The sequence below is a fragment of the Danio aesculapii genome, chromosome 11 (assembly GCF_903798145.1).
Source record: "Danio aesculapii chromosome 11, fDanAes4.1, whole genome shotgun sequence".
Lineage (NCBI taxonomy): Eukaryota > Metazoa > Chordata > Actinopteri > Cypriniformes > Danionidae > Danio > Danio aesculapii.
Window position 1 is genome coordinate 25,359,356 of NC_079445.1, and position 27,379 is coordinate 25,386,734.

General features: G+C 35.2%; 1 protein-coding gene across 1 annotated transcript; it reads left to right on the plus strand.

Annotated features, from left to right (window-relative positions):
* Positions 1–1,706: 1,706 nt before the first annotated feature.
* trpc4apa (transient receptor potential cation channel, subfamily C, member 4 associated protein a) lies at positions 1,707–26,004 on the plus strand. Its single transcript, XM_056467707.1, has 19 exons — positions 1,707–1,870; positions 8,012–8,140; positions 8,266–8,382; positions 8,990–9,044; positions 9,768–9,823; positions 9,935–10,063; positions 10,930–11,131; positions 14,531–14,719; positions 15,267–15,409; positions 15,519–15,650; positions 15,744–15,802; positions 15,899–16,000; positions 18,498–18,581; positions 18,667–18,757; positions 18,845–18,985; positions 19,066–19,177; positions 20,780–20,892; positions 20,984–21,190; positions 24,305–26,004. Exons 1-19 carry the CDS (start codon positions 1,745–1,747, stop codon positions 24,440–24,442), a joined length of 2,325 nt encoding a protein of 774 aa, XP_056323682.1. The 5' UTR covers positions 1,707–1,744; the 3' UTR covers positions 24,443–26,004.
* The last annotated feature ends 1,375 nt before the right edge of the window (positions 26,005–27,379 follow it).

Sequence of the window (27,379 nt, forward strand, 5' to 3'; positions counted from 1 at the left end):
ATAAAAATACAATTGATGTATATATGTATTTTAAAGCTTTATATGATCAATTTAAATAATTCCTTATTAATTTTCCCTTTAGATATTTATTTAGTGGTATGGACCTTTAGTGGTATGGACATCTTTAGCCCCTTTCACACAGTGACACCGGTAAATATCTGGAAAATTACTGGAACGACTTTACCGGTAAATTAAAAAAAGTGCCGGTAATTTTCCAGAAAGGTCTGTATGTGTGAAAGGGGCTCATGTCAGGAAAAATATTAGGTGTGTGGAGAGCTGGGTGTAACGCGTTCCACAGTCGTTACTGTATTCTAATGACATTTTTCAGGAACACAGTACACACGAATTACATTTTAAATTTGTGTAATCTTATTACAATTACTAAAGTCAATGTAATTGCGTTACTTACGTTACAAACATCGTTTTTTGAAGAAAAATGCTTCTTTTAAATCACGTTTTCTGCTGCACCGTCAGTTAATAAACATGCGCTTTTAAATTGCTGGAGAACACGAGCTGAAATGGTTGCTGTCGAGAGTGATTGCTTCTTCAAGTGGAAATACAGACGTTACTTTGATTTCACTGAGCGTAAAAACAAAAAATATTGCTGTGAAGTGCAGTCTAAAAAACTTTGAACTGTTTACTTTACCAGCACTTTGTTGAAGCACTTGAACAGAAAGCATTCTATGACAATACCAAGGAGGACAGTGGTGCCCAAAAACATGGAGGTCCAACTCAGCCTAAACAGGCTAATTAAAAAAAAATTGCAGAATCTGGAGTGAAGGTATCTTCTGATTGTGAAGAGAAGCGTAGCTGTCATTTCTACTCGCATTTGCCAGTTGAAAACCGCAAGTTAGGTGACAAGAACTGACCGCTTCATACTTTGGAATATGTACACTTAGGTAGACTAATTACCTCAGACACAGAACACTCAAATACTGCAGTGCTTTTTCATAGTATGGATGTCAATAGTTACAGGCATCCAGTTTTTTATATTAAAAAAAGACAAACGGGTTTGGAACAAGTGAATGATGAGAAAACTATTTTAGAATAGTAGTCAGAAATTTGTAAACTTTTGTGTGCGTGTGCGTGCGCGCGCGCGCGCGCGTGTGTGTGTGTGTTAAATGCTGCAAACTTTCTAGACTCTTTACACTCAAACATACTTTTTGTTTCAAACTGGGTCATTTGGTCCCAAATGCCAACAATTGACCTTTCTTTAAATATGTATTTTAACATCAGATCTAAAAATATGTTTTAATGTTTGTGTAGAAATGCTGTATTGTTATTTATAATGTATTATTATTTAAAAGTCACTTTGCTTGTGAAATTATTTATTTATTTATTTATTATTAACAACTTATTAACTAGAACTAGAAATTATTTATTTAAAAGTTTTTCTATTTAATTGGTTATTTAATTATTATGTTTATTAAAATAAATGTACAAATCTTTAAGGGAAAGCTGACTTCATTTTGACATATTAAACAAGACATTATGTTTTGCTTGCCTTTTTCATATACGAATTTTTAGATATTTGGACTAGAAAGAAGACAAAAAAATCTAAGTAAGAAAAGTATTTTCGCAGTGTATCACAGTACATGTAAACAGATTTGAGCTCACAGAGTACAGCGCCCCCTAGTGTTCAGTTTAAATATCCTCCACGCGAGGGCGCTCAACACACACGAGCGCGCGTCGAAGACGGAGCGATTTTAACTTCCTGTTTGGAGCAGTTCAGGAAGACGAAGTAATGGCGACGCTACTGGGGCCCGAGTCCCCTTGTATGGGTGGAAAGAAGCGGACTCGAAACAGGAATATCCTCACCAGAATACGGCAAAGTCAGATCGGTGGCCGAGGCTTCAGCAGAGGGACGCAGGTAACAGTGAAACCTCAGAGAAAAACCGCTGTCAGGGTGCGCGTTCATGAGCTGAACCGTCGAGCTGCCTGCTTCAAGTTAGCAAACATAATAAATATGATGCGTGTGAAGCCTATTAAGTAGTTTAAACTATCTATTCGTGCACGTGAAGTCAAACGATAAGTGTGTTTTAAAAATAAGCCTCGTAAACGGAGAATGACAACTGGCTGTTAACCAGTTGGGCTGTTCTTAGCTTTGACTGTCCGATAATAATTTAGGTTAACGAGGCTTTAAACACAGCCCAAATAAAATCCATTTAAATACTCGGACATATGGAGTCGTATTATTGTGAATGAGTAATATTATCTCTTACGGATTAATATCTAATCATATAATGTTTATAACCGATCAGCTGTTTGGAGTAAACACAGGCTGTGTCTCACAACCGAATGTCATGCCTATCTAGACAGCATTTTTTGAATAATATTGACTTAACTTCTTCTCTAAAGTCAAAACACAGGTATTTTGCTGTCTTAAAATGTATATAAACATCATTAAATATGGTATTTTGTGTAATTTTATACTATTAAGTTACAGGTTATATAACGTTAATCATACAATGGCAATAATTAATGAGTTGTGTGTAACCTTAATAACCGAATGAGTTAATAAAAAAATATTAATAAAATTAAATAATTAATATAAGTTATTCTTAAAATAAGGCTCCTCTTATTTTATCTAATGCAATGCTCAAAGTGACAACTTTTTATTTGAAATTTGGAGGGAAAGTCATTAATAGCTTACATAATAAAACAAATACAGAAAGTCGCATTGACAGAAAGTTATTTATTCATTTTTGAACATCACAAAGCTCACAAATTCTGTCAAAGCAGTGAGCGTGCTACAGTTTGACAGCCACATTGTCACAGACGCTTTCTATTGTCCACAATATGTGGCATCTTCCTCAAGATACCAGATGCATGTTATATTTAGAGCAGCTTTAACAGTAAACTGCACTCATTTTGTGTGGCTTATTGGCTCAGACAGTGATATTTTGCTGGCTCAGGCCTGGAGTTTACAGAGCTTGAATTATGTAAGATGTCCCATTGAGTTGGACATGATCTGAGCCTGGGAACTTCACACACAAGTTTCACTTTCCCTTCATAAACACTATCTGACACAGTTTTTTCAACACTGAAGATGCTAGAGTTTGTAGAAATAGCTAGATTAAGGTTTCCATGTGGCATAAAAACAGTCTAAAAGAGGTCCAGTGTATCCTACACCAGCCTGATTGAGTTTTAGTTGTCTATTGTTTGTATATAACGCTTCATACACTGTAAAACCCAACAGCCAACTTTATCAAATGAGTGTAGTTAACTCAAAATTTACTGGAAGTTAATTCTACTCATTTGAAAAGAGTTTTGAACTAATTAAATACCTCATTACTTCAACTTAAATATAAGCTCACAGTACTCGTATAGTTTAGTTTTTTAATTTAAATAGTTTGTAGCAATCGGTTTCCTCAAACGGTTTGAGTTGCCTTAACTTATTGGGTTTTACAGTACTCAGTTGGTTTGAGTTTTCTTCATTTATTGGGTTTTACTGTGCTCAAATTGCTTTGTTTACTCAAATGAATTAAGTTCACACTACTCATTAGGATTCATTTTAGATCTTAAATGGTTTATTGCAATCGGTTTTCTCAAATGGTTTGAGTTACCTTAACTTTTTGGGTTTTACAGTGTATGAATAGTTTCTATGAGCATTTGATTGTATTAGAAGGTTTAAAATTTTGCAAGACACTTTAGAAGCATTATGTGTAATTTAATATAAAACATCTAATGGCAAACTTAATGAAGGAAACTGGGAATAATCTTTGTCATTAAATGGAGAACTTTGATATTTACATTTATGCATTGGTTTTATTTAAAGTGAAGTAGACTGCTTTGAACTGCTTTTGAATTACAAGTTTTAGCGACTCAATGAATAAAGCTTTCACTTTTAAATGCAAAGATTATAGCCTGTATTTCCAAGTTATTTGCTTTTTTTTTATTTATTTTTTTTATTTTTTAATTTTTTTATTATTATTTTTTTTTAAAGCATTGTGTGTGTAAAGGGCACTTTGTAGACTCCAAAGTATTGCATATGTCAGTTTTTTATTCTGCAACATTATTAGAAGTAGTTTCGAAACACGAAATGGAATATTTATTTAGAAAGTATTGTATAAACTAGGCCTGTGCGATTTTGGGGAAAATATGTAATTGCGATTTTAATAAAAAAAAAAAACTTTTTCCCGACAGATATTGCGATTTTGATTTGCGATTTAATTTGTAGTCAATTTTCAGCCCAATAATCTGTATTGTAACTTTGTACTGCTAAAATGCAGTGAGTGTTACTTAAAAAGGGGAGTGTTAACTTAAAAGATATTAACTTATATTATCAAACAACTCTGAAATTGAACTTTGCTGTTGCTTTCTACTACATTGGGTTTCACTGGCAATACTTTTAGTTGACTTTTTAGCAAGACGCTCCTCATATAGTCACCTGTGGTGTTTTTTTAGGTGCTGGTTGTTGTATTTCCTCATGCTGTGGTAAGAATTCTGCGACAGCTCTTACAAATTACCAGGTTTTGTTTGATGTATGTGACATTTAAACCAGGATATTCCCATATTACCGACTTGCTGTTTTTTTTTTTATTTTAATTAGTGTATTAATGCTTCTGAAGCGGCAGATGCCGTCATCCCACTCATTCACGCATTCCTGTTTGTTTTTTTTGTGGGCATTCTGCATAGTTTGGTTGCTCTATTCTGATTGGGCAGAATGAAAGTGTGCTCTCTCAATTGGCTAGTAAGACTGTCACGCACAGACGGCAGTCACACATTTGCTCTGGGTGGGAGAAGTTAAATAATACATATTACATATCGTAGCCTCTTGCGATTAGCTAATCACAATGTTTCAAATCACGATTGTGATTCGATTTTGATTGATTGCACAGCCCTAGTATAAGCTGATTCTTTCGATTAAAAACAGTGTTGTTGACAATAGGCTGATTTTTAAGGTTTACGGCGGTTTGGTAAAGTCAAACTTTTAAAACCGCTAAAATTTTCTGTTATACCATTCCTAAGGTATATGGAAAGATTTTTTCCTTTTTTATATGTTTTTTTTAATGTCTTGTAAAGAAATCTGGGTTTGTGAAACTAACAAAGACAGCAGAAGTCAGTGATTTATTTGAATTATCTAGCCTGACATTACTGCTCCAAAGTAGTTTAAATGTTTCCTAAAAAGATATATTGTGTTCAATAGGAAAAAATTAGTTTTTTTTTGACCCAGACATTTAAAAAAACACTTATTCTAGAGCAGTCACCGGTATACAGTGAAACTGCTGGTATTTTTAATCTAGGTTATCATATCGTCAGAAACTTATACAGGCCCATGTCTAGTTGGCAATCTTCTAAATATCAGAATATAAATGTAATTCGAATATCAGATGTACTGTGTGTCTGCAGGGTCTTTAAACTGATTTATCAGCCTTTAATACTTTTTGAGAAATTTAAGAGTTTAAAAATGATTTAAAAATCTTAAATGCTAGTTTACAAGATACTCAATTTTGTATTAGGAGCTGCACGATATTGGAAAAAACTCACATAGCGATATTTAGTTTTTTGGTGATATATAATACGATATGAATTTAATTACACGAGATGACTATTTGGAACAAAAAAATCACAATTTTACATGGATTGTGATGACTTTGTTGGGGAGCGCATCTGCATCAAATATACAAAATGATACAAAAATACACATGTCATTTAAAGCACAGATGAAAACAATAGAACAAAGATAAAAATGAAATAAATAACAGTGGAGTCTAACAGTTTTGAGATGTAGAAATTCCATAATCAAATGTAAAATACCAATATCTTCATCGTATAAATAATTTAAACCCAATTAATAAAATGTAATCTAATTTTTAAAGCAGAAAACTTGATAATGTCTTGTGTCCAAATGGTTGAAATCATAGGTCTCAGACTCAATCGCTGGAGGGCTGTAACTCTGTGTAGTTTTGCTCCAATTCTAACCAAACACTACAGATCTGACTAATCAAGGTGTTCAAGACTACTAGTGTCTATTAGGAGGTGTGTGTTGGAGGTGGTTGGAGCTAAACTATGCTAAGCTGTGGTTTGAATGAACTCATTTAAATGAACTTAAAATCTCTTGAAATCCTGTGATATGACTAGATTTGCACATTGTGATATCGATGCTGAAACGATATATTGTGCAGCCCTATTTTGTATTATTTTTGATTGTGCAATCTATAGTTGTATGCTAAAGTTTGCCTGAATTTAAATTGTGAATATTGTGAATATATCAATAAAATCCTGATAGGTTTGTCACCACGCTGCTTTAATTACTGCAGTGACCAAGACAACACCATTATTTCTCCTGTTCTATTGGTGCCACCTGCTAGATTAGCATTTTATTCAGTATAAGAATAATGTTTTAGACTAGAATTAGGTTCTTACAATCAGTATTTAGTGAATGTATTGCAGGTTTAAATGTCACCAGTATTACTGGTTGAAACTGAAAGTGCCAGTGAGGTCTTAATATATGGAAAGAGTCTTTAAAAGTATTGGATTTCACTCTCTGATTCCTGTATATACCCTGAACTAGTACTGATAGTGATTTCATGTGTCAATAGAAGTCTTGGGATGGCTTGATTGATTTCCCAAATCGATTTTTTTTTTTGAATTGTTCTGTTCAGCTAAGACTCATTTATCATGTAGAAATCCATAATCAGAATCAGAAAGAGCTTTAGTGCCAGGTATGTTCACACATACGAGGAATTTGTTTTCGTGACAGAGCTTCTACTGTGCAACAGGATAACAGAGACAGAACAAAAAACAGATAATAAATATATAAAAAAAAAATTAGAAGTAAGTGCAAATATACAGATTGACAAGTGTATGTACGTGTTTATTAATATATACAACGTTATATGTGCAGCTGTTATGTGCAAATTATATGTGTATAAAAGTGTATAGCAAGTAGTGATGTTGGTTCCACAATTATTATCATCAAGTGTTCATGAGATGGATTGCCTGAGGGAAGAAACTGTTTCTGTGTTGGGCTGTTCTGGTGCGCAGTGCTCTGTAGCGTCGACCAGAAGGTAAAAGTTCAAAGAGGCAGTGTGCTGGGTGTGAGGGGTCCAGAGTGATTTTGGCAGCCCTTCTGCTCGCTCTGGATAAGTACAGTTCTTGGGGAGTAGGAAGGGTTGTACCAGTGATTCGCTCAGCAGTCCGAACTATTCGATGTAGTCTTTGGAGGTCGTATTTAGTAGCTGAGCTAAACCAGACAGTTATTGATGTGCAGATGACTGATTCAATGATGGAGGTGTAGAACTGTTTCAGCAGCTCCTTTGGGAGGTTAAACTTCCTTTTATACATTAGACCTAAAAACATCACAGACATTTGTGATTTGTATTGTCTATTAAAAAGTGTATAATCTTTTTAAACGCATGCCTGTTTGTGTTATTGCTCATATAAAACTGTATTTGAATTGAAATCTGAGATGATGATGAGATCTGAAATGATGAATGATGATGAAATCTGCATCAAATTAAACGGACAGTTTTACAATTTTATATATAGTCATAGAAATCATATTAAATGCAGTGTAAGTGTCAGTAATGTTTAATATGTTTGAATAAATTAATAAATGCTAAAGTATGTTCAATCTACTTTCAGCGTAATGGATTTATGTAGCAATGGAATGACATATTCTGACTTATTGAAATATTTACAATAATTTATATTTAATTCATTATATTTTTAATCATTAAAGTTCTTGTCAACATATGGTCAAGGATAGTGGCGAAAAGGTGTATTGATTTAAGATTTTAAGTTAGATTTTAGGTTTTAAAATGACAGTTAATGCATATTTAAGGCTGTACTGTGATTCTTAAAAGAATTTTTATCAGATGTTGTCATCAGATGTTTCTTATTCTAAAAATAAAAAGATTTTTTTTATATATAAACTGTTGCTACACGATGACATTTTAGTGTGTATTTTCTGTAAATCATAGTAAAATGTTTGCTAGTTTTGTTTGTTTTTTTCACGTACCTTAAGAAAATACAATTCCAGTAATTGTGAGTTGCTTGTGTGCAGCTCCCCGAAGTTCTTCTTCAGGAGAGAGATAAAAGGGCGAAATGGCACGGGATTCCTGTTTTACTCCAGGAGCTGTACGAGAGCAGCCACCTGAACACTGACTTCACCCGAACACACACTGTCCTGAAGGTGACTCCACTTTCTCTGACTCTTGAGACATTATCTTACTGCTTACACATAGACTAGCCAGTGCAGACTTCGTTCTGAGGATCTCTAAGCTGAATTGTTTCTGACATTGTGTTGTTTTATTACAGGAGCTGTCATCTCTACTGTCTATGGAGGCCATGTCTTTTGTGACAGAGGACAGAAAGCCTGCGCAGGAGTCCACCTTTCCCAACACATACACTTTTGATCTGTTTGGAGGTGTAGATGTGAGTTATGATTCAGTCAAGTCTTCTCTGAAATCTGATTTTGACTACTTAAAGGTTATAATGGAAATGATGATAACACTAGTGAACAAACAAAGATTTACGCTTGTATATAATTTATTAAACATAGTTTAACATTTACTAATGCATTATTAAAGTCTAATACTGTGCTTGTTTGCATTAGTTAATGAACTCTGAGCTAATGTTAACACAACTTTATTTTAATGAAATAATGTTAACAGAAAAAGAATATATACTATAATAAATGTATTGTTCATTGTTTATTTATGTTAATAAATGCACTTTAAGTTATAATTAACATTAATTATGTGTCCCGTATTGATTAGTTTGGTAATTGTGTGTTGCAGCACAGAGATTTGTCAATGCCTCATTTTGCATTTAAGGGGAAAATAAATAAAAAGTAAATAAAGAGCTGTGTTGAACATGATAAAGGAACTTAAACGTTTTTGTAAAACCAAACTTTGAAAAGTAATAGTTCTGCTTGTAATTATAAAATGTTTTTTTTCTGTGACAGACGGGAAATAAAATTTAGTTTACCTGATGAATAAGTTAATTGACATTTAGTTGTCTGATTGAATTGTATTTTTAGTTACTGGTTGAACTTTTGATGAGACCTACGCTGACTACACTACAGAAGCCCAAGAGTAAGTTGATTATAGCAATTTTATTATATATATAATAAACAATAATTCCATTTATTTGCATGAATTTATAAATGATTTACATAATGTATACTCATGGGAGCGTTCACACCAGACGCAGCTTGCGTGAACATTTCAAGTTTAAACTATTAAGAAGTATGAAATTCACTTCACAATGGACACACATTGGCGTCATAGGCAGGGTTTTTGGTTTCCTATTGACTCTAGTTTTGTTGCTAAATGGCTAACATGGATGTTAATAAGAGAGTAGCTGTGCTTTATGTGCTTTAGGAAGGCTGAAAAACAGCATATATTAATTCAGCGCCATGTCTGAGTCTACTAGATCCTTTCAGAGATGCACCCAGCTCTGGGAGCTCCAGAAACTATACCTGAATGAAGCTTTCAGCTGTACTTCCAGCTGAATTGAGCCCAGTTTGACGAGCTGTTGTCCTGTGTCGGTAGGGGGATTCCCCATTGGGACAACAACAACAGGCACTACGTCATAATCACGCTCATACTAGAGCAAGCTCCTGATTGGTTAACAAATGTCCGCTAAAGTTTAGATTTTCCATCGCCGCCAAGAGCATAGTGGTTAGTGTTAAAAGGTGAAAACCCCCAAAAATAATTATATAAAAATTTGTAAAAAAATATATATATTTTCCAATTTGATTGGGTCTGTGTGCATAATCTTTGTTTTTAATTAAGTTTCATTTAAACTTCTTGTAGTGAATGATGACTTGGTGAAGGACTGCCTAAGTGTGCTGTATAACTGCTGCATATGTGTATGTATTAAGGCTTTTCATTTATGTATTAAGGCTTTATTCAGTTCTTAATATTTGCATGTGTTAATTTAAGTAGGTGATGAGTTCAAAAATGCATTTGTTTTCCTGTAGACTGAAGGAGTCACCAAAAGCCTGGCGTCGAGAGATGATTTTGTATTATTTCTGTTCACCTTGATGACAAACAAGAAGACATTTTTGCAAACGGCTACATTAATTGAGGATATTCTTGGGGTTAAGAAGGTCAGTGCTGGCTATAAAAATCTCCAAACCTAAACTATAATTAGTTTTTTTTGTTACTTGAAATTAAATAAATGTTAAATGAAATGTTTTATTAAAAAAGCTAACTTCATTCTATTTTATAATTATTTTATCATTTTCTTGTACAATTTAGTTTCATTTAAATATACTTCGGATGATGAAATTAATAAAACTGAACAATTAATAAAATGATATTTTAACAATCTAGAGACAAAGAACTACAAAAAAATGTTTCATAATAGGACACTGATAAACAGCTGCAACCCATAGTTATTGGTAAAATAAAATAAATATTGGTTGTTCAAATAAAGTTGATATGAACTTGATTGTTGCCTAAATGTAAACAACTAAAACAAACAAACAAAGAAATAAACATCAAAAATTATTCAAACTATTAATTGGTCGATACTACTGGATAATAACTTAATTTCTTTAATTGCATTGTATCAAAAGTCTGTTAATAAATTTTACTGCTACTAGATTTATACTACTAGATCATTTTGATGCTTTAAGCCAGGGGTCACCAATCTCGGTCCTGGAGGGCTGGTGTCCCTGCAGAGTTTAGCTCCAACTTGCCTCAACACACCTGCCTGGATGTTTCAAGTATACCTAGTAAGACCTTGATTAGCTTGTTCAGGTGTGTTTGATTAGAGTTGGAGCTAAAATCTGTAGGGCACCGACCCTCCAGGAACAAGTTTGATGACCCCTGCTTTAAGCAGATGTAAAATTTATTGAGAGGATGTTCATCTTCTTTTCAAAAATCTACAAGAAGCCTTAAAATGAATAGTGATAATCATGCCAAATGTCACCATATTTTTCTGATGGTGTTTAATGATGGTTCATAACAGCAAATGATACAGCTGGAGTGGATCCCGAATCTGTCAGGACTGGTTCAGAGCTTTGACCAACAGCAGCTCGCCAACTTCTGTCGGATTCTCTCAGTCACTATATCTGAGCCTGATGTGGGGAATGATGACAAACACACACTTCTGGCTAAAAACGCACAGCAGAAACGCAACACCAGCCCCTCGCGTGCAGAGGTCAACCAGGGTAGGTCAACCACTTATTGTGATTTGATTTAGTGTCGATCCTGGACTTTTTAGAGGCCCTAAGCAAAACGTTGTGAAAAAATGTCAACAAACAACAGTGAGTTGAAACAGTCAGAAATAGAATTAATGAAAATAAAAAATTACAGGATAAATAAAATGGGGGAAAAAACTAAATATTATTTAGCTTATAAAAAAAATAGCTTAATATGCAGAAATTACATGAGGTAAAATATTCTACTTTTTTGACTTAACAGCATGAATTAAATATACAGTTGAAGACAAGTTTAATAGCCGTCCTGTGAATTTGATTTACTTTCAAATATTTCCCAAGTGATGTTTAACAGTTTTCCTATTATATTTTTCTTCTGGAGAAAGTCTTATTTCTTTTACACACCCGATTCCAAAAAAGTTGGGACACTGTACAAATTGTGAATAAAAAAGGAATGCAATAATTTACAAATCTCATAAACTTACATTTTATTTATAATATAGAATATAGATAACATATCAAATGTTTTAATTTCTCAACATTTCTTTCAACATTTGATGTCAAATGTTTACTCATTTTGGATAGATGAGACAGCTACACGTTTCAAAAAAGTTGGGACGGGTAGCAATAACAGGCTAGAAAAGTCAAATGTACATATTAGGAATAGCGGGAGGACCAATTGTCCACTTATTAGGTCAATTGGCAACATGATTGTTTTTAAAAAGAGCCTCTCAGAGTGGCAGTGTCACTGGGCAGAGGATCTATTCTATTCATCTTTATTTATATAGCGCTTTTCACAATGTACACTGTGTCAAAGCAGCTTAACATAGTTCTAATAAAGTCCAGATTTCAGAGTTGAAGTTCAGTTTAGTTTAGTTCAGTGTGGTTTAAATTTTACTGCTGAATGTTCAAACACTGTAGAGCAAATCCACCGAAGTGCAGCTACACAAGTCTCGATCCAAGCAAGCCAGTGGTGACAGTGGCGGGAAAAAGAAACTTCACCAATTGACGAAGTGAAGGGAAAAAAAATTTGGATCACCAATTTCCCCAATGCTGCGCCAGAAAATAGTGAAACAACATCAGAAAGAAGTTTCTCACTGAAAAATTGCAAAGAGTTTGAAGTTATCACCATGAACAGTGCATAATATCATCCAAAGATATAGAGAATCTAGAACAATGTGCTTAAGGGCCAAGGCTTGAAAACCATTCTGGATGCCTGTGATCTTCGTGCCTTTAGATGGCACTGCATCCACAAACAGGAATGCTACTATAATGGAAATCACAATATGGGCTCAGGACTACTTTCAGAAAACATTGTTGGTGAACACAATCCATCATGCCATTCACCATTGCCAGCTAAAAGTCTATAGGTCAAAACAGAAGCCATATTTAAACATGATCTAGAAGCACTAGCATTTTCTCTGCACCAAGGCTCATTTAAAATGGAATGTGGTAAACTGTTCTGTGGTCAGACAAGTCAAAATTTGAAGTTCTTTTTGGAAAACTGGGACACCATGTCACCCAGACTAAAGAGGACAGGGTCAACCCAAGTTGTTATCAGCGCTCAGTTCAGAACGCTGCATTTCTGATGGTATGGGGTTGCATCCCATCCAGACGTCGTTTCTTTCAGAGAAGACCTTGCATTTTCCAACATGACAATGCCAGACCACATACTGCATTAATTACAACATCATGGATGCATAGAAGAAGGATCCAGGTACTGAAATGGCCATCCTGCAGTCCAGATCTTTCACCCATAGAAAACATTTGGTGCATCATAAAGAGTAAGATGCGACGAAGACCTAAGACAGTAGAGCACCTAGAAACCTGTATTAGACAAGAATGGGAGAACATTCATATTCTTAAACTTAAACAACTTGTCTCCTCAGTCCCCAGACGTTTGCAGACTGTTGTAAAAGAGAGGGGATGCCTCACAGTGGTAAACATGGTCTTCTCTCAACTTTTTTGAAATGTGTTGATGCCATGAAATATAAAATTAACATATTTTTTCTCTTCAAATAATACACTTTCACAGTTTAAACACTTGACATGTCATCTATGTTCTATAATGAATAAAATATTGAATTTTAGAACTTCCACATCATTGCATTCAGATTTTATTTACAATTTATACGCTGTCCCAACTTTTTTGGAATCAGGTTTGTAGTTTGTCTGGGGTAAAAATGCATATATTAAACAAAAAATTATATCAAAACTGTTTAGGTGAATATTGTTACCCCCCTTAAGAAATATTTTTTTTGTTTTGATTGGCTACAGAACAAACCACTTGCCAAATTAGCTTAACTTGCCCTAACCTAGTAAACCTACCTAAGCCTTTAAATTGGACTTTAAGCTGAATACTAGCTTCTTGCAAAATAACTAATAAAACACTATGTACTGTCATCATAGAAAAGACAAAAGAATTTAGTTATTAAGACTACTCTCCGTTCAACACCACTATTTGGAGAATAAATAATGTCCATTGAGGGCTAATAATTGTCTTTAACTGTACTGTTTAATGAATATACATCTAGGCAGTTATAATATTTACCCTGGTTGTTATAGGGAGGATTGGCTCTGATACCACAAATATTGGTAGATCTGTGGAGAATAATGGCCCGTAAGGCTTGGGTTTCCACTGCCAAAAGGGTACCAATAGCAGTTTGTGGTTTAGGTTGCTGAAAGAATCATTTGCTCAGTTTTTTTCCGGTTTCTCCTTTGTTTTTTTTTTCTCGCTTCTCTCTCGTTTGTCCGTTTCTGAATGGATCGGATGTCGGAAGTACTTTAATAATCACGCGCACAATATTATCATGAGCTCAAAAAGTTCGTTATTTCAAATATAGCATGCTCTCTGGAGAAAGTGAAACTGTTCGCAAACCACTTTTAGACAGCCTCGTAAAACAAAAACAGGGCATGGCAGGTTTTGTTCTTCTTGGCTGTGTGGCTGTTCATCAAGACAACGACAAGGTTTGTTTAAGCTCGGGTCGACCATGGCTTGTTATTATATGTATATATTATTACAGTGTAATGTCTCGGCTGTGTATTTAAAACTGGCGGTTTCTTTGTTTTTATTCTCCTGCTTGTGTATGCGTAAGTGACGTTTCTCTGTAAACCAATAGCATTAAGCTGTATGTCTTGCCTGCCTTTTGGTACCTATTTGTCGTGCTAGGTACCCTTTGCAAAGGGTATCCAAAAGTGGTATGATACAGTTCGCTTTTTGGTACCTTTTGACAGTGGAAATGCCCTTAAAAGCGTACAGTACCGTACCACAACGGGCCATAAGATTATTGGTAAATGGCAATTTGTTAAATGGTTAAATTACAGCTCTTTTGTATAGGTTATTTCAGACAGGCATCTGTTTATGGGGTGAGGGTTTAAAGGCATGAAAAATGAAAAAGTAATGTTTTCCAGTCACTCTGCTGAACATCCCTGGCTTCATTGAGCGTCTCTGTAAGTTGGCAACACGGAAGGTGTCTGAGGCAACCGGAACGTCAAATTTTCTGCAGGAACTGGAGGAATGGTACACCTGGCTCGACAACACGCTAGTACTGGATGCTCTTATGCAGATAGCAACTGATGAAGCCGAGCATAGCAGCACAGGTACAAAAACATAGACATTCCCATGTCAACATTAAAAATGAAAATATAACAGGAGATGAAATGATTGTGCCAGTACATAACATCTTTATTCCTTATCCAAAATCATTATAACCTATTTTTAAGTTTAAAATACACTTATTTATGCTTTATTCTAGAGACATATTAGAATTTGGATTATCAAACAGTAAGTCTTTGGGGGGTTTGATACACAAAAATTTTAAACAATATATATATATATATTTTTTTAAAAATTATTTGTAGTTGTAAAATGTAACTTATTATTTGATTCTAAGCTTATATTTCTGCATTTCTCTTGCCAATCTTCAGTGTCTCTCACCAGTCTTCAGTGATTATTCAGAAATCTTTCTAATATACTGATTTGCTGCTCTATTATGGTTAATTGTTATTAGTATTCGATGACAAATTGTACTTGGTGTTTAGTCATTCCTGTTCCTTTATATTACTATAGAAACTACAACATATGTGGATATTTTAAAATAATTTCAAACTGAAATATAATGGCATTTTTGATCAATTTACCTCAAAGAGTCGTCCGATGAGAGTACATTGGCCACCATCCCGCTGAGACATCGCTTGCCACAGTCCATGAAGATCGTCCATGAGATCATGTATAAGGTGGAAGTGCTGTACGTGCTTTGTGTCTTGCTCATGGGTCGACAGCGGAACCAGGTAAGAACTGTTCAAGACTGTAAACAAAAAAAAAATCTGTATAAATCTGATTAAATAATTTTTTTAAAGGTTGTTATCTGCTTCCTTTTTTTTTTTTTTAACCTCTTAGGTGCATAAAATGTTGGCAGAGTTTCGTTTGATTCCTGGACTCAACAACCTTTTCGACAAGCTCATCTGGAGGAAATACACCGCCTCTAATCATGTGGTTCACGGACAGAATGAAAACTGTGACTGTAGCCCGGTGAGCTTTCAGTAAAAACATTCAACATTATCGTGCTAACTGTATTACGTTTCCTATCAGTCTTACTGATGTTTGCTTTTGTTTATAACACAGGAAATCTCATTTAAAATCCAGTTCTTGAGGCTTCTGCAGAGCTTTAGTGACCACCACGAGTAAGCTGCAAGATTGTGTGCTTTGAATCATGTGACAGCTTGGAATTCACAAAGATGATTCATTTATGTCTGTTTTATTTATTTTTTTGTTCATAGAAATAAGTACCTCCTTCTCAACGCTCAGGAGCTGAATGAGTTGAGTGCCATTTCCCTAAAGGCCAACATCCCCGAGGTGGAGGCGCTAGTAAACACAGACAGGTATAGCTCAGATATCAAAAATACTAGTTTCAGCTCTGAAAATGCTGGAAAGTATGACCTAAAGTCAAAACCTCAATTAATAGAGGACTTTTCATTTTGATTAATAAATGATTCTTATATTTTAAGTGTAATTTTCCCCCCTCATAGTTCATTAAAGGGTTATGTACTGTAAATATACTCGACTATTACAAGTGGGAATTTTTTCTTATCTTTGTTTCTTATTTCTGTGGTACTGAAATAAAGTAAACAAACTGGTTGCAGTTAACTTATTTGTTGAATATTTCAAACAACTGAATTCAAACCACATATAGCTTGATATTCTTTCATAGTATTATTGCTTGATATGCTTTCATGTTATTATACTTGAAATTAATATATAATATAAACAAATATAATAGGCAATATAACGAATTCTGTGCCAAAGTAGGAGTATTTTGACTATAAATATATGTACATAATAAACTTATATTTATTTATTTGTATAGATAGATAGATATTTATTTAAGGAAATTGCTTCATAAAGTGCATTTACATAAATAAAAAGCACTTCTCCTCATTACATTATTATTATTATTTGTTTTTTTGGAAAGCAAAATAATGTTTTCTTGTTAAATACAATAAACAAAAAGACAGTACATTTTTAGACATTACCATTGCGAAGAAATCTCATAGTTTGCCACATGCCACGTCAATATAGTGGTGTTTGGTTTTGGGTTTTTTTGGAGTCGACTCCGATTCTCGACTCCCAATTTTGGAGTATCACGCTTTACACAGTGCTACTGCAGCTTTTGCAGCTTTATATTTTCATTTTAGAGTTAATGACCAAATAAATATTTATCCCCATACATAAAATGTTTAACTTAAATAATAATAAAAAATAAAAGCTGCATGACAGACCTCAAAGCATATCATTGCACTCTCGTAAATGTGAATTTTTTTTTTTTTACTTTGAATTTTTTATAAAGCGTAGCCTACTTTTAAATATCACTTTGTTTTGTGCAATTTGTTCATTTATTTGATAAGGTTGTGTTAACGGGATGACATATGCCAGAAGAAAAGAAGCGAGTCAAACCTGTTTTTGAACAGTTAACCTCAGCTATATTATTATTTAAAAATCCTCTTTTTGAAACTAATTTCGTTATTTATATTAACGTTATTTATATTTTGTTATTTATATTAACAATTCTCGTGAGTTATCTACAAAACAAACAAGAAGAATGAATTTTAGAGGTGAAATTAAGTGCGTTCAGAGCCAAAACAAAACCACGACCACATGATCCGATTTTGTCAATAAATAAATCTTGGCTACTTTTGTCATAATGATTACTGTTTTTTTTATTTGTTTGTGAAATAGGCATAGGTTAATAAAAAATTGTACTTGAGCATAAAGCAGTAGCCAATAACATAACATCGTAATTTAACCTGCAGTGCTAATGTAAGTCATTGATCTGCAAATAGTATCCGATCCGCTCCAAATTCACACACGTACTATATTTTATTTATAACACAGCAGACTTGACATTGCAGGCAGATCATCTTTAAAAACAAAATGCAAAAAGGTGTGCTTTATTGGAATTTGAAAACGTAAGTGGTTGTGTTCGCGAAATTCAAATAATTCATTAAAAATCGAAGAACGTGTGACCACGCATTCAAAGCGGGCGCCTTCAGTCTTAATCGTGCTTGAGAAAGAGCATTGTAACTGTACAATGTAACTGCGTCATTCAGGAGAGTTTAAAAACACAGACTGAACTCTGGGAGCTGATTCCTGTCCTGGAGTTGATTCTGGTACTAGGTTCATTGAGAGTCAAGGAATCGAGTCTTTTGGAGTCCACTCCCCATCCCTAGGCCCATACGGAATCTGCGCGCGCAGAATTCTGCAGATATTTTAGCCCATCATTAATTCAGTTTATTTACTTGAGTAAATGTGTGTAAATCTATATTTATTCAGTTTTTTATATTAATTACAGTAATATTATTGACTAATATGAATATGTTCATCTGACTTATGTACAATACAGTTTGTAAAGTAATATTTTCTGTCTTGTAGTAGATATATTATATGAGAGACTTGCTTTGTTTACCAAATAAAATGGATCTAATTGGATTTGCATTGTAAACATTAAATAAAAGTTAAAAAGATATTATTTTTTATTTCACATATTAAGGTTTTAGTTATGATACTCCCAAAATAATTCAGTAGAAATCAACAGATTTTTACCAAAATTTTCCGCAGAAATAGCAAAAAAACGTCCGCAGATTCTGTCTGGCCCTACCCATCCCTAATGTCAACGTAATTCTCAAGCTATTTTGAACAGATGATTGTTTTATTTAAAAAAATTGCACCAATTAGTTGTTACATTTCATATATATATATATATATATATATATATATATATATATATATATATATATATATATATATATATATATATTAACCTTAATCATTTGCTTACAGAATTCAAATATTGTATTGCATCATGTCTGTGTTTTCTTGAAGGAGTTTAGTGTGTGATGGCAAAAAAGGGCTCCTCACACGGCTCCTGACAGTTATGAAAAAAGAACCCCCAGACTCTTCCTTCAGGTGAGACACTGGATTTATGACAGTGTGCCTAAAAGAGTTTTGCAATGCCACATGCGTAACGGCGACATCTATTTTCTCCCTTAAGATTCTGGCAGGCCAGAGCTGTTGAGAGCTTTCTGAGAGGAGCCACATCATATGCAGACCAGATGTTTCTGCTGAAGAGAGGCTTGCTGGAGGTGAAGATCTTAATACAACACATCAAAGTGTCTGTATTTGGTTCACAGAACTGAATGATTCACACAAATGTGGTCTTGTGATTGCAGCACATCCTCTTCTGCATCATCGACAGTGGCTGCAAGTCCAGAGATGTCCTGCAGAGCTACTTTGACCTGCTCGGGGAGCTTATGAAGTTCAATATTGATGCCTTTAAGAGATTCAACAAATATGTGAACACAGACGAAAAGGTACTTGTAGATGCTGTGGTAATGGAAAATTAAAGGCTCTTGCCTAAACATCCGGTGCCTGACTTTGTTGCCTCTTTTAGTTCCAGGTGTTCCTCACACAGATCAACAGCTCTCTGGTTGACTCCAACATGCTGGTCCGCTGTATCGTGCTCTCGCTGGATCGCTTCGAGAGCCAGACAGAGGACGTGAAAGGTGAATTCAGGCACAGTGCTCTTGGATTGTTATCTAAAATATACAGTAATGTTCAAATGTTATTGGAGATATATATATAATTCAGCATGGATGATTTGGACTTAAAGGACAGTAATGACATTTAAAATGTTCCAGAAGAATTATTTTTAAAAACAAATACTATTCTTTTGAACTTTTTCTCTTGATTCATCAAAAAACCTGAAAAATGTATAATAGTTTTCACAAAAATATTATGTTTTCAACATTGATAAATGCTTCTTGAGCAACAAATCAGCAGAATGGAATGATTAGGAGGATCAAGTAACCTGAGGTTTTGAATAATGGCTGCTGAAAATTCAGCTTTCTGTCACAGAAATAATTTACAAAAACCTTTTAAAAACCCTTAACATGTAACATTAAATATAATATTAAAACTAATTATTTTATTAGCACATATTTTTTATCAAATTATTCTTCATATTATTATTCAAATGTTTTATTTACTTTCCCTTATGCAACAATTACACCACAGACACACACATCTTTGAATTTTTTTTTTATCTATTTGTAAACCTAATAATAGTAAACCAGTAGAAATCAAATTTATACAAGTAATATAGTCAAATAAGTCTGATATATTTTAAAATAAATAATATTCAAAAAATTAAATGATTGAATATTTTTGTAAATATGTTTATTTATATGAACGAAAATCACAGAACATAGTAACATCAGTATTTACCACCATACTGATTTATATGATAAATTTACCACTGAGAATGGGCTATATGCACAGCTAAACTTTCGGTAAAAGTTTATTGTGACTATTTTCATATATAATACAATTACAATGCACTAAGTTAAATAGACTTAAGCATTCATTTCGTTGTTCAAGCGTAAATTGAGATGAAAGACCGCTAGCGCTGTCAGGATCAGCAGCCGAGCACAGAAACTCCACTAAAATATAAGTTTATTTTACCCCAGTATTTTCAAAGATGTGGCGGGAGAAATGGAATTAAATGCAGTGCTTCTTTCTTGTCTGAGACCCACTTTACAATGTAAATCTATCAGGCAATGAAGATCACTAATTTTTAAAGAAATCAGATCTTATACGTGGCAATTTTATAATGGAAAGATAGTTCACCAAAAGCGCTGAGGCTGGCTGGCTGAAATGAGAAGTCTGTGTGTATATACCCCATTTGAAATCAATTCAATCAAACATGCCGACATATTATTTTTTTCTTCTTTAAGCGGTGATTGATAACCTCCCTTGTTTAGGCTCATATCTTTAGTGCATGCATGAAAAACACAAAATAGTAATGCTTTTTAATGTTAAGCCTCCTTGCACTTCAAATGTGTCATGAGTGTCGAGTATTTCATCCTGGCTTTAATTATGCTGTATAAACAGCAAAATAGCATCTGAGGAAAAATCTGATGCATATTTGCTTTACCTAGGTTACTTGGGATTTTATTAAGAAATCCGCTTGCTTTCAGTGACGTTGTAAATTGTTTAATCAGATGGATGGTCAGTCCAGAGCATTAGACTTGCATGCTTTCCTGGAAAATATTCTACTGGATATAATGGCGTTGTCTATTTTGGTGGGTGTTTTTGCTTCTCTGCAGTGGTTGAAGTGCTCTCCGAGTGCTGTCTCCTGTCCTACATGGCTCGAGTGGAGAACAGGCTGTCCTTTCTTTTTAGGCTGGTCAACATCATCAACGTGCAGACCCTCACACAGGCAAGACCACAGTGCACATCTCCTCAGCCTGTTTGCCTCATTTCAGTCCTCTGTGATAATTATTCCTCTGTTTTTCTGGCTGCTCTCCCAGGAGAATGTGAGTTGTCTTAACACCAGCCTGGTGATTCTGATGTTGGCCCGGAGGAGAGGCAAGCTCCCGTTTTACCTGAACGCCCTGCGGGAGAAGGAATACGCTGAGAAATATCCTGGATGCCTGCTCAACAACTTCCACAACCTGCTGCGCTTTTGGCAGCACCACTACCTCAACAAAGACAAGGACAGCACCTGCTTAGAGAATGTGAGTCTTTGTAGGGTTAGTGTTAGTTAGTGTTTCTCAGCATAACAGAACGAATCGCAGTATGGATGTTTTGATCAAGACTTGTTTAATGAAGTAAATTCATGTGCTACTGGTTTACCTTATGTGCTTCTTGTAAGCAATAAACCAAATGTGCTTGAAAAGTAAAGCCATAATCTTCACCCCCTGGTGGTGGCCTGCAGTATAGGTCATATTACTAGCCCTTTCCATGTAATCAAATGGGATGTGAGGTAAACTAATTATAAATAAATCAATTATACTTGATTCTGATACACATCCTGCAAGACTGAAGGCCTGATTATACAACTTGTTCTGCTCGAAGTGTGCTCAATGAGTTTATTGCACACACACAATCAGTTTGAACATTCACACAAACAAAAAAATACTAAATCTACTTGTTTCTTTTTTTCTGTTGAGCACAAGAGAAGATATTTTGAAGAATGTTGGTAACCAGTAGTCGTTGAAAACAAATCACAGTGGAAGTCAATGCCGAGTTTTCAGCATTCTTCAAAAAAATAGTAAAGTAAAAAAGTGAATTAGTAGGACTTGAAATTGAATGCAACTTGAATTAAACTGATTTGAAAAGAAAACAAGCCAATAAAATAACAACATTATATTCACAGTAAATGTTTATTGACAGCGAATGAGTTGAGAGGCATCATTTTACCAGCGTTGCCTTGACAACACAGTTGCGCTATTGCAAGCAGCAGGAACAAGTATAATACTTGGAAATGTCCCAATGGCATGTTATTTGAGCAAACTTTGCTTTTCTGGTGAGAAAGTGTGATTCATGCATACAAAAGTATACATAGTATTGAGCTATTTTGAACAAGCTATTCAACGCTGTGGTCCACTTCTCTTGTGCTTTGGTGACTATGGCTGGTGGAAGAGTGAAACCAGCACATAGTGCAGCGCAGAATATATAGAGTCATGTATAGGGCCATGTATAATTGCAAAATAAAAGAAAGATTTGCAAACAAAAAATGAAGTATAGATGAATTACCAACCTACGTCACACAGGTCCCCAGTTGGAATAGCAAAAAAAAACATGTCATGTTGTGCAGTAGGTAATTCCAGAATAGAATAAAGTCCAAAAATAGAAAACTTCACTTTTACCGTACACTTTTGGCTAAAAGGGAGCTGAATGAACTGACGACCTAGTTAAAAATGCTGGACTCTGCAGTTCTCTTGTTAGATCAGGTAAGCTCTCGCTATGCTGAATCATACACATTACTCGTTGTTGATTGCAGCAATGATTTCAGCAAAAACAGTTAAACATGGTTAATTAAACTGTGGACACTAAATGCTCAGAATGAAAGGTGAAAGTGTAAGTTATTAAGGTAAACTTGGTTTTATATTCACACATTCATTCAGTGACAACTTGTGACACACTCCCTATATTGTCTACCACAGCACTTTGAATATTTGATCTGAAATAACCTGCAAGTGTGACTTGAAAACCACATTAACACTGTTTATGTGACTGTGAACAATGTTGTACTTTGATAGTGATTGGCTGCTAATATGATTTTGCTATTTAGAATTTGCAATTAATACTTTTATGAAATAATATTATTAAGGAGAAAGTCCGAATGTGCGAATATAAAACCAACTTTACCTCTATGTGTAAGTTCACACACCCTGTCGTACGGGTGCAGTTCTCTGTCAGAATGCAGTTGTTTTGCTTGCTGATGATTAATTACACAGGCCTTGTATAGCTCCGTCTTCTTTCCTTGTCTTTGGCTAGGCAGAACCTCGGTTTTTAGCACTACATAGTTTTTATTCTGGTAATCATGGAACATTATTTCTTGCTCATGACCACACAGAACAACATTGTAGGCATCCAAAGACTTGTAGGCCTTTAACATCTCTCTTGTTAAAACACTTGGAGCTTCAATGAGATTGTATATTTGGGGCTGGATGCTTGGTCATTTCATCTTATCCAATATTTATTGGGAGCGTGCTGTCGCAGATGGACCTGTCAGATGAACGCAGCTCACTTTGACATTAATTTTGCTGAATCACTGTGCTTATCACTGGGTGACGAGCTGTTATAATATGCTGAAAGCATTATGTAAATAATATATATAATGTGTAATCAATATAACTTATTTCTAAGACAACAACAAACTCTGAACCACATCTGATGACATTCCCTGACTGCAAATGCTAGCGCTCCCGGGTTTTTTCTGCCACCTCCCTGCGCTCGCATACCTGAATGTTTACAAACATGGTAATTCGTCTATTGAGCAAAAAATAATTGCTAAATTCCAGTAATTGCAAAGGGAAAAAAAAAATTTGTTAGCAAAAAAACATTTTTTTTTCTTGAAAATTAAGAACTGCAAAGGGAATATTCAGTTTTCATTAATAAAAATGAAAGTGCAAAAAATCAGTGCAAAAAAATTAATATTTGCAATAAAAAAACTAGATACATTTGCAAAGCATTTACGTTTATAGCATTGCCTTTACAAACAAGTTTGCAATGCGGTTTTCACTTTGCACTTAATGTTCCTGCGTTTATAACTTTGTGGCCTTGACTTGACAAGGGGGTTGGGTCAAGGGAACTTGGGCGTTTACGGCAGGCCCGGACCTGCCTCCATTTACGCGACGTCATCAGCTGGAGACACAGCATCACCGAGGTGAACCTCTAGTCCAGTAGGTCTGGGCCTGCCTTAAACACCAAGTTCCCTTGACTCCGCCCCCTTGTTTTGCCATTTTTGGAGATTCATTTATTTATTTATTTGCTCAATACTTTATTTTTTGTTAGCAAAACTTTCTTTCATTTTGTAAGTATATATGGACCTAGATTGACTCCATAAAGCCTACTTTTGACTAACATGGCCTTTTTCTTGTTTGGTCAAAAAACGAAAATAATTTTTGGTAGCTAAAAATTCAGTCCATCTCTTGCTAGACCCTCTATAAAGGTAATATGTGGAGAAAAGATAACAGAAATAAAGGAGGAGATTGTAAAATGGAGGGATTCCTCAAGCATTTTCACTGACATACATAAGCTCTTAATAATGATTTACATGAATAAATATTTGGGCTCTTCCCAAACCTTACATTTGTAATCGTCAATGTTGTTCTTATTTTTAGAGTTCCTGTATTCCCTTCAGTTTCTGGAAGGAGACCGTTTCAGTTCTGCTCGGAGAGGACAGGACTTCTCCCTGTGCCATTATCAGCTACATAGATGAGCCTTACATGGAGCTGGACCGGGACCTTCTGGAGGATTGACTCTTGCGGGTGGGCTCAGGGAGGGGCTCACATGTTCCGCTCCGATTCGGTCCAGAGAGCATATAGTACAGCCTCCCGGCTCATCCCACTGCATGCTGCGGCTCAGTGAGCTGTCCATTCTCTACTGGTGCCCATGTTCCACTGCTTCATCTCCAGGTCACCGGGTGTAGACAGCGTCCTGCGAAGGATCGCCCACCCAGTCATTTATTCAACAGGAACGCAGTATCTGAACAGCTCAAGCCGAACCTTTGACCTGAAACTGTCTCGTCGTGTGTTTCGGAGGTGAAATCATGTGGGGCCTTTTCTACAGAAATGTACAAAGAAGATAATATTGCATCCCTGAATGATGATGATCAGGCGATCGATGAACTGCACAGCCAGCCTTCAAAGAGATTTACTCTCATTTTTAGGATGAGGGAGTGTTGGATTGAGGAACGGTGAATTTGCCAAGCAGTCAGGAGGTTAAACTGTTGTTGAAGAGGCGAACGGCTCTCATGCTGGAGCGATGTCAAAATCTTTGTACAGTGTTGATGACAGAGAACAGAATTTGTGCGAGTCTTATTTATTTTCTCACATTTCTCTTGTGATTTTGCTCTCATATGTTGAGCTTCGGTTTTCGTATTCTCTCCTTCCTTTCGTTAGGTTTTATCAAGCACATATATCAGATATGAGATTTTCAGTTCTTATATTTTTAATTTTGTATAAATTAGTTTTTAACAATAGCTAATCATCTCTTTTCTCTCGTCACGATGAAACACTTCATATCTTGTGGCCACCGAAGGTGTTAAACTATGCAGGTTCACTCACACCATGGTCGGAAATATCCAGCTAGCCTTGCTGACCTCCATGCTGCCATCCGTCATTCGTTCTGTAGCAAACCACTAAATCACCATCTTCAAAACTTTACAGGCATAAGCCGTTGACAATCTGTTGCTCTGGAAGACGGCGGCCGGGATGGTGCTGCTCCGCTGCGGTGGCTTTGTGCTGGATGTGGTAGCTGAGCTAGACTAGAAGCGCTAAACTAGAAACTTCCAATCAACTACCTCGTTTCACTGGTGTTGTTTTCTAACCCACTCCTATAGTTTAAGCATGCTGCAGCTGACTTCACTGTGTATGCAAACGTTCCGGCGTGTAAATGGCTAAATGTGTTTGACGAGGATTGCTTCGCTTTTACCTGTGGGTGTTTGCAGCTTCTCTTGTTTTGTTTTTTCTTAAAAGAAGTTCCTTGTCCTCTCACGGTGCTTTGCTTTTGCCGAAACACAATTTCATACAATTCATATGAAGAGGAGTGAGTTTTTGGTCACTTTCTTTGACCCCAGGAATGTGTATGGTTGTTGTATCAGTTGTAGTGTGAATGCGCTTTTTTCTGCTCTGAATGATTGCAACATCAACACAAAGGATCTGAATGTCTCTTCTTTATCCACAGGCCTTGGTTCACGTCTCGCATGGGTTGGGTTTTGTTTTAAATACAGATGTTTTCTTACTCTGGATGAATTCAGTCATATGTGGTAACCATGTCAATCCCAGTAAACTTAATGCTTTAAATAAACCTGAATTCAATATATAGCCTCTGACAGTTCACGTTTGATGGCGTTTTCTCTTTCACACAATTTTTTGGGCTTAAATAATCTTGTGGAGTTTGAACAGCAATCACAGGCTTTTTATTATTGTTTTTTTATTTGCATAATTCCACAATTGAAAGACACTGTAGATGTAAAACGCAATATAAGTGCATTCTAATTTATTAAATGTTAAAGGCTTTTTATTCAAGTCTCATTTTGAATAAAGGAATGATCTAATCTGTTTAATTTTGGAAAAATCTTTAAGAAATGAAGCACAGTCCTAAAACAAATCTTCATATATTTCATTTTTTTCAGTACACGCAATTTTTATGAATGTACTCAATACAGTTACTTGACTGAACGACTTTAAATGTGCATTTCATTGCCCAATTAACTCTTTTCTAACCATTTATAAAGTCATGTGCACTTACATATTGAATACACCCAGATACTGGCTTCTATATATAGATATTTACAATAGATGTCGCCTACGCTGTTGTTGTCTATTGGAAGGAATGCGTCAATAGAGCTGCTGTTTTAGTACAGGGTAGCGCTCCTTGGAATTGAATGCAGGACCAAAGTGCAGTGGGAGGACTGGCCATTCTGAGCCATGGATGTCAACATTCATACATGTATCTATAATCAGGAGTTTTCCCGGTGGTCAGTATGCAAAAATACTTATTTTACATCACACTTCTATATCGATGGATAAGTGACCACAAGGGCATTGCTGACAAAGAGCATGTGTTTGTGTGCATATTATCCACCCTCCCTGTTAAATTTGATGTAATCCATGTCCTGAAACACACCCCCTCTCCTGCTTTCACTTCTAATTCTAACAGAGGGAATGATTCGTTTGTGAATGAATCTCCGTTATCAACGACTCGTGTGAATCATCGATATCCCTGCGTCTCAATGTGCACATCCACCTTTCTGATCTAAATGGTATATAATATTAGTAATATTCAATCATTTAGGGTGGACAGTATGCACAGTGAGGTGCAGGCACTGTTATGTTGTCAGGCACCCTTATAAGTTGCTTAAAGTACTAACGTTCGTGAACTTGGCTGACAATAATATTGCTTCTTAATCTAGATGAATTCAGTCATGTGGTAACCATGTCAAGCCCAGTTAACTTAATGCTTTAAACCTGGATTTAATATATAGCCTCTGACAGTTCACGTTTGATGGCGTTTTCTCTTTCACACAATTTTTTTTGTCTTAAATAATCTTGTGAAGTTTGAACAGCAATCACAGGCTTTTTATTATTGTTTTTTTATTTGCATAATTCCACAACTAAAAGATATACTGTATGTTTAAAAGGCCCAATACATTGTTTAGTAACAAAGTGCATTCAAATTTATTAAACGTCAAA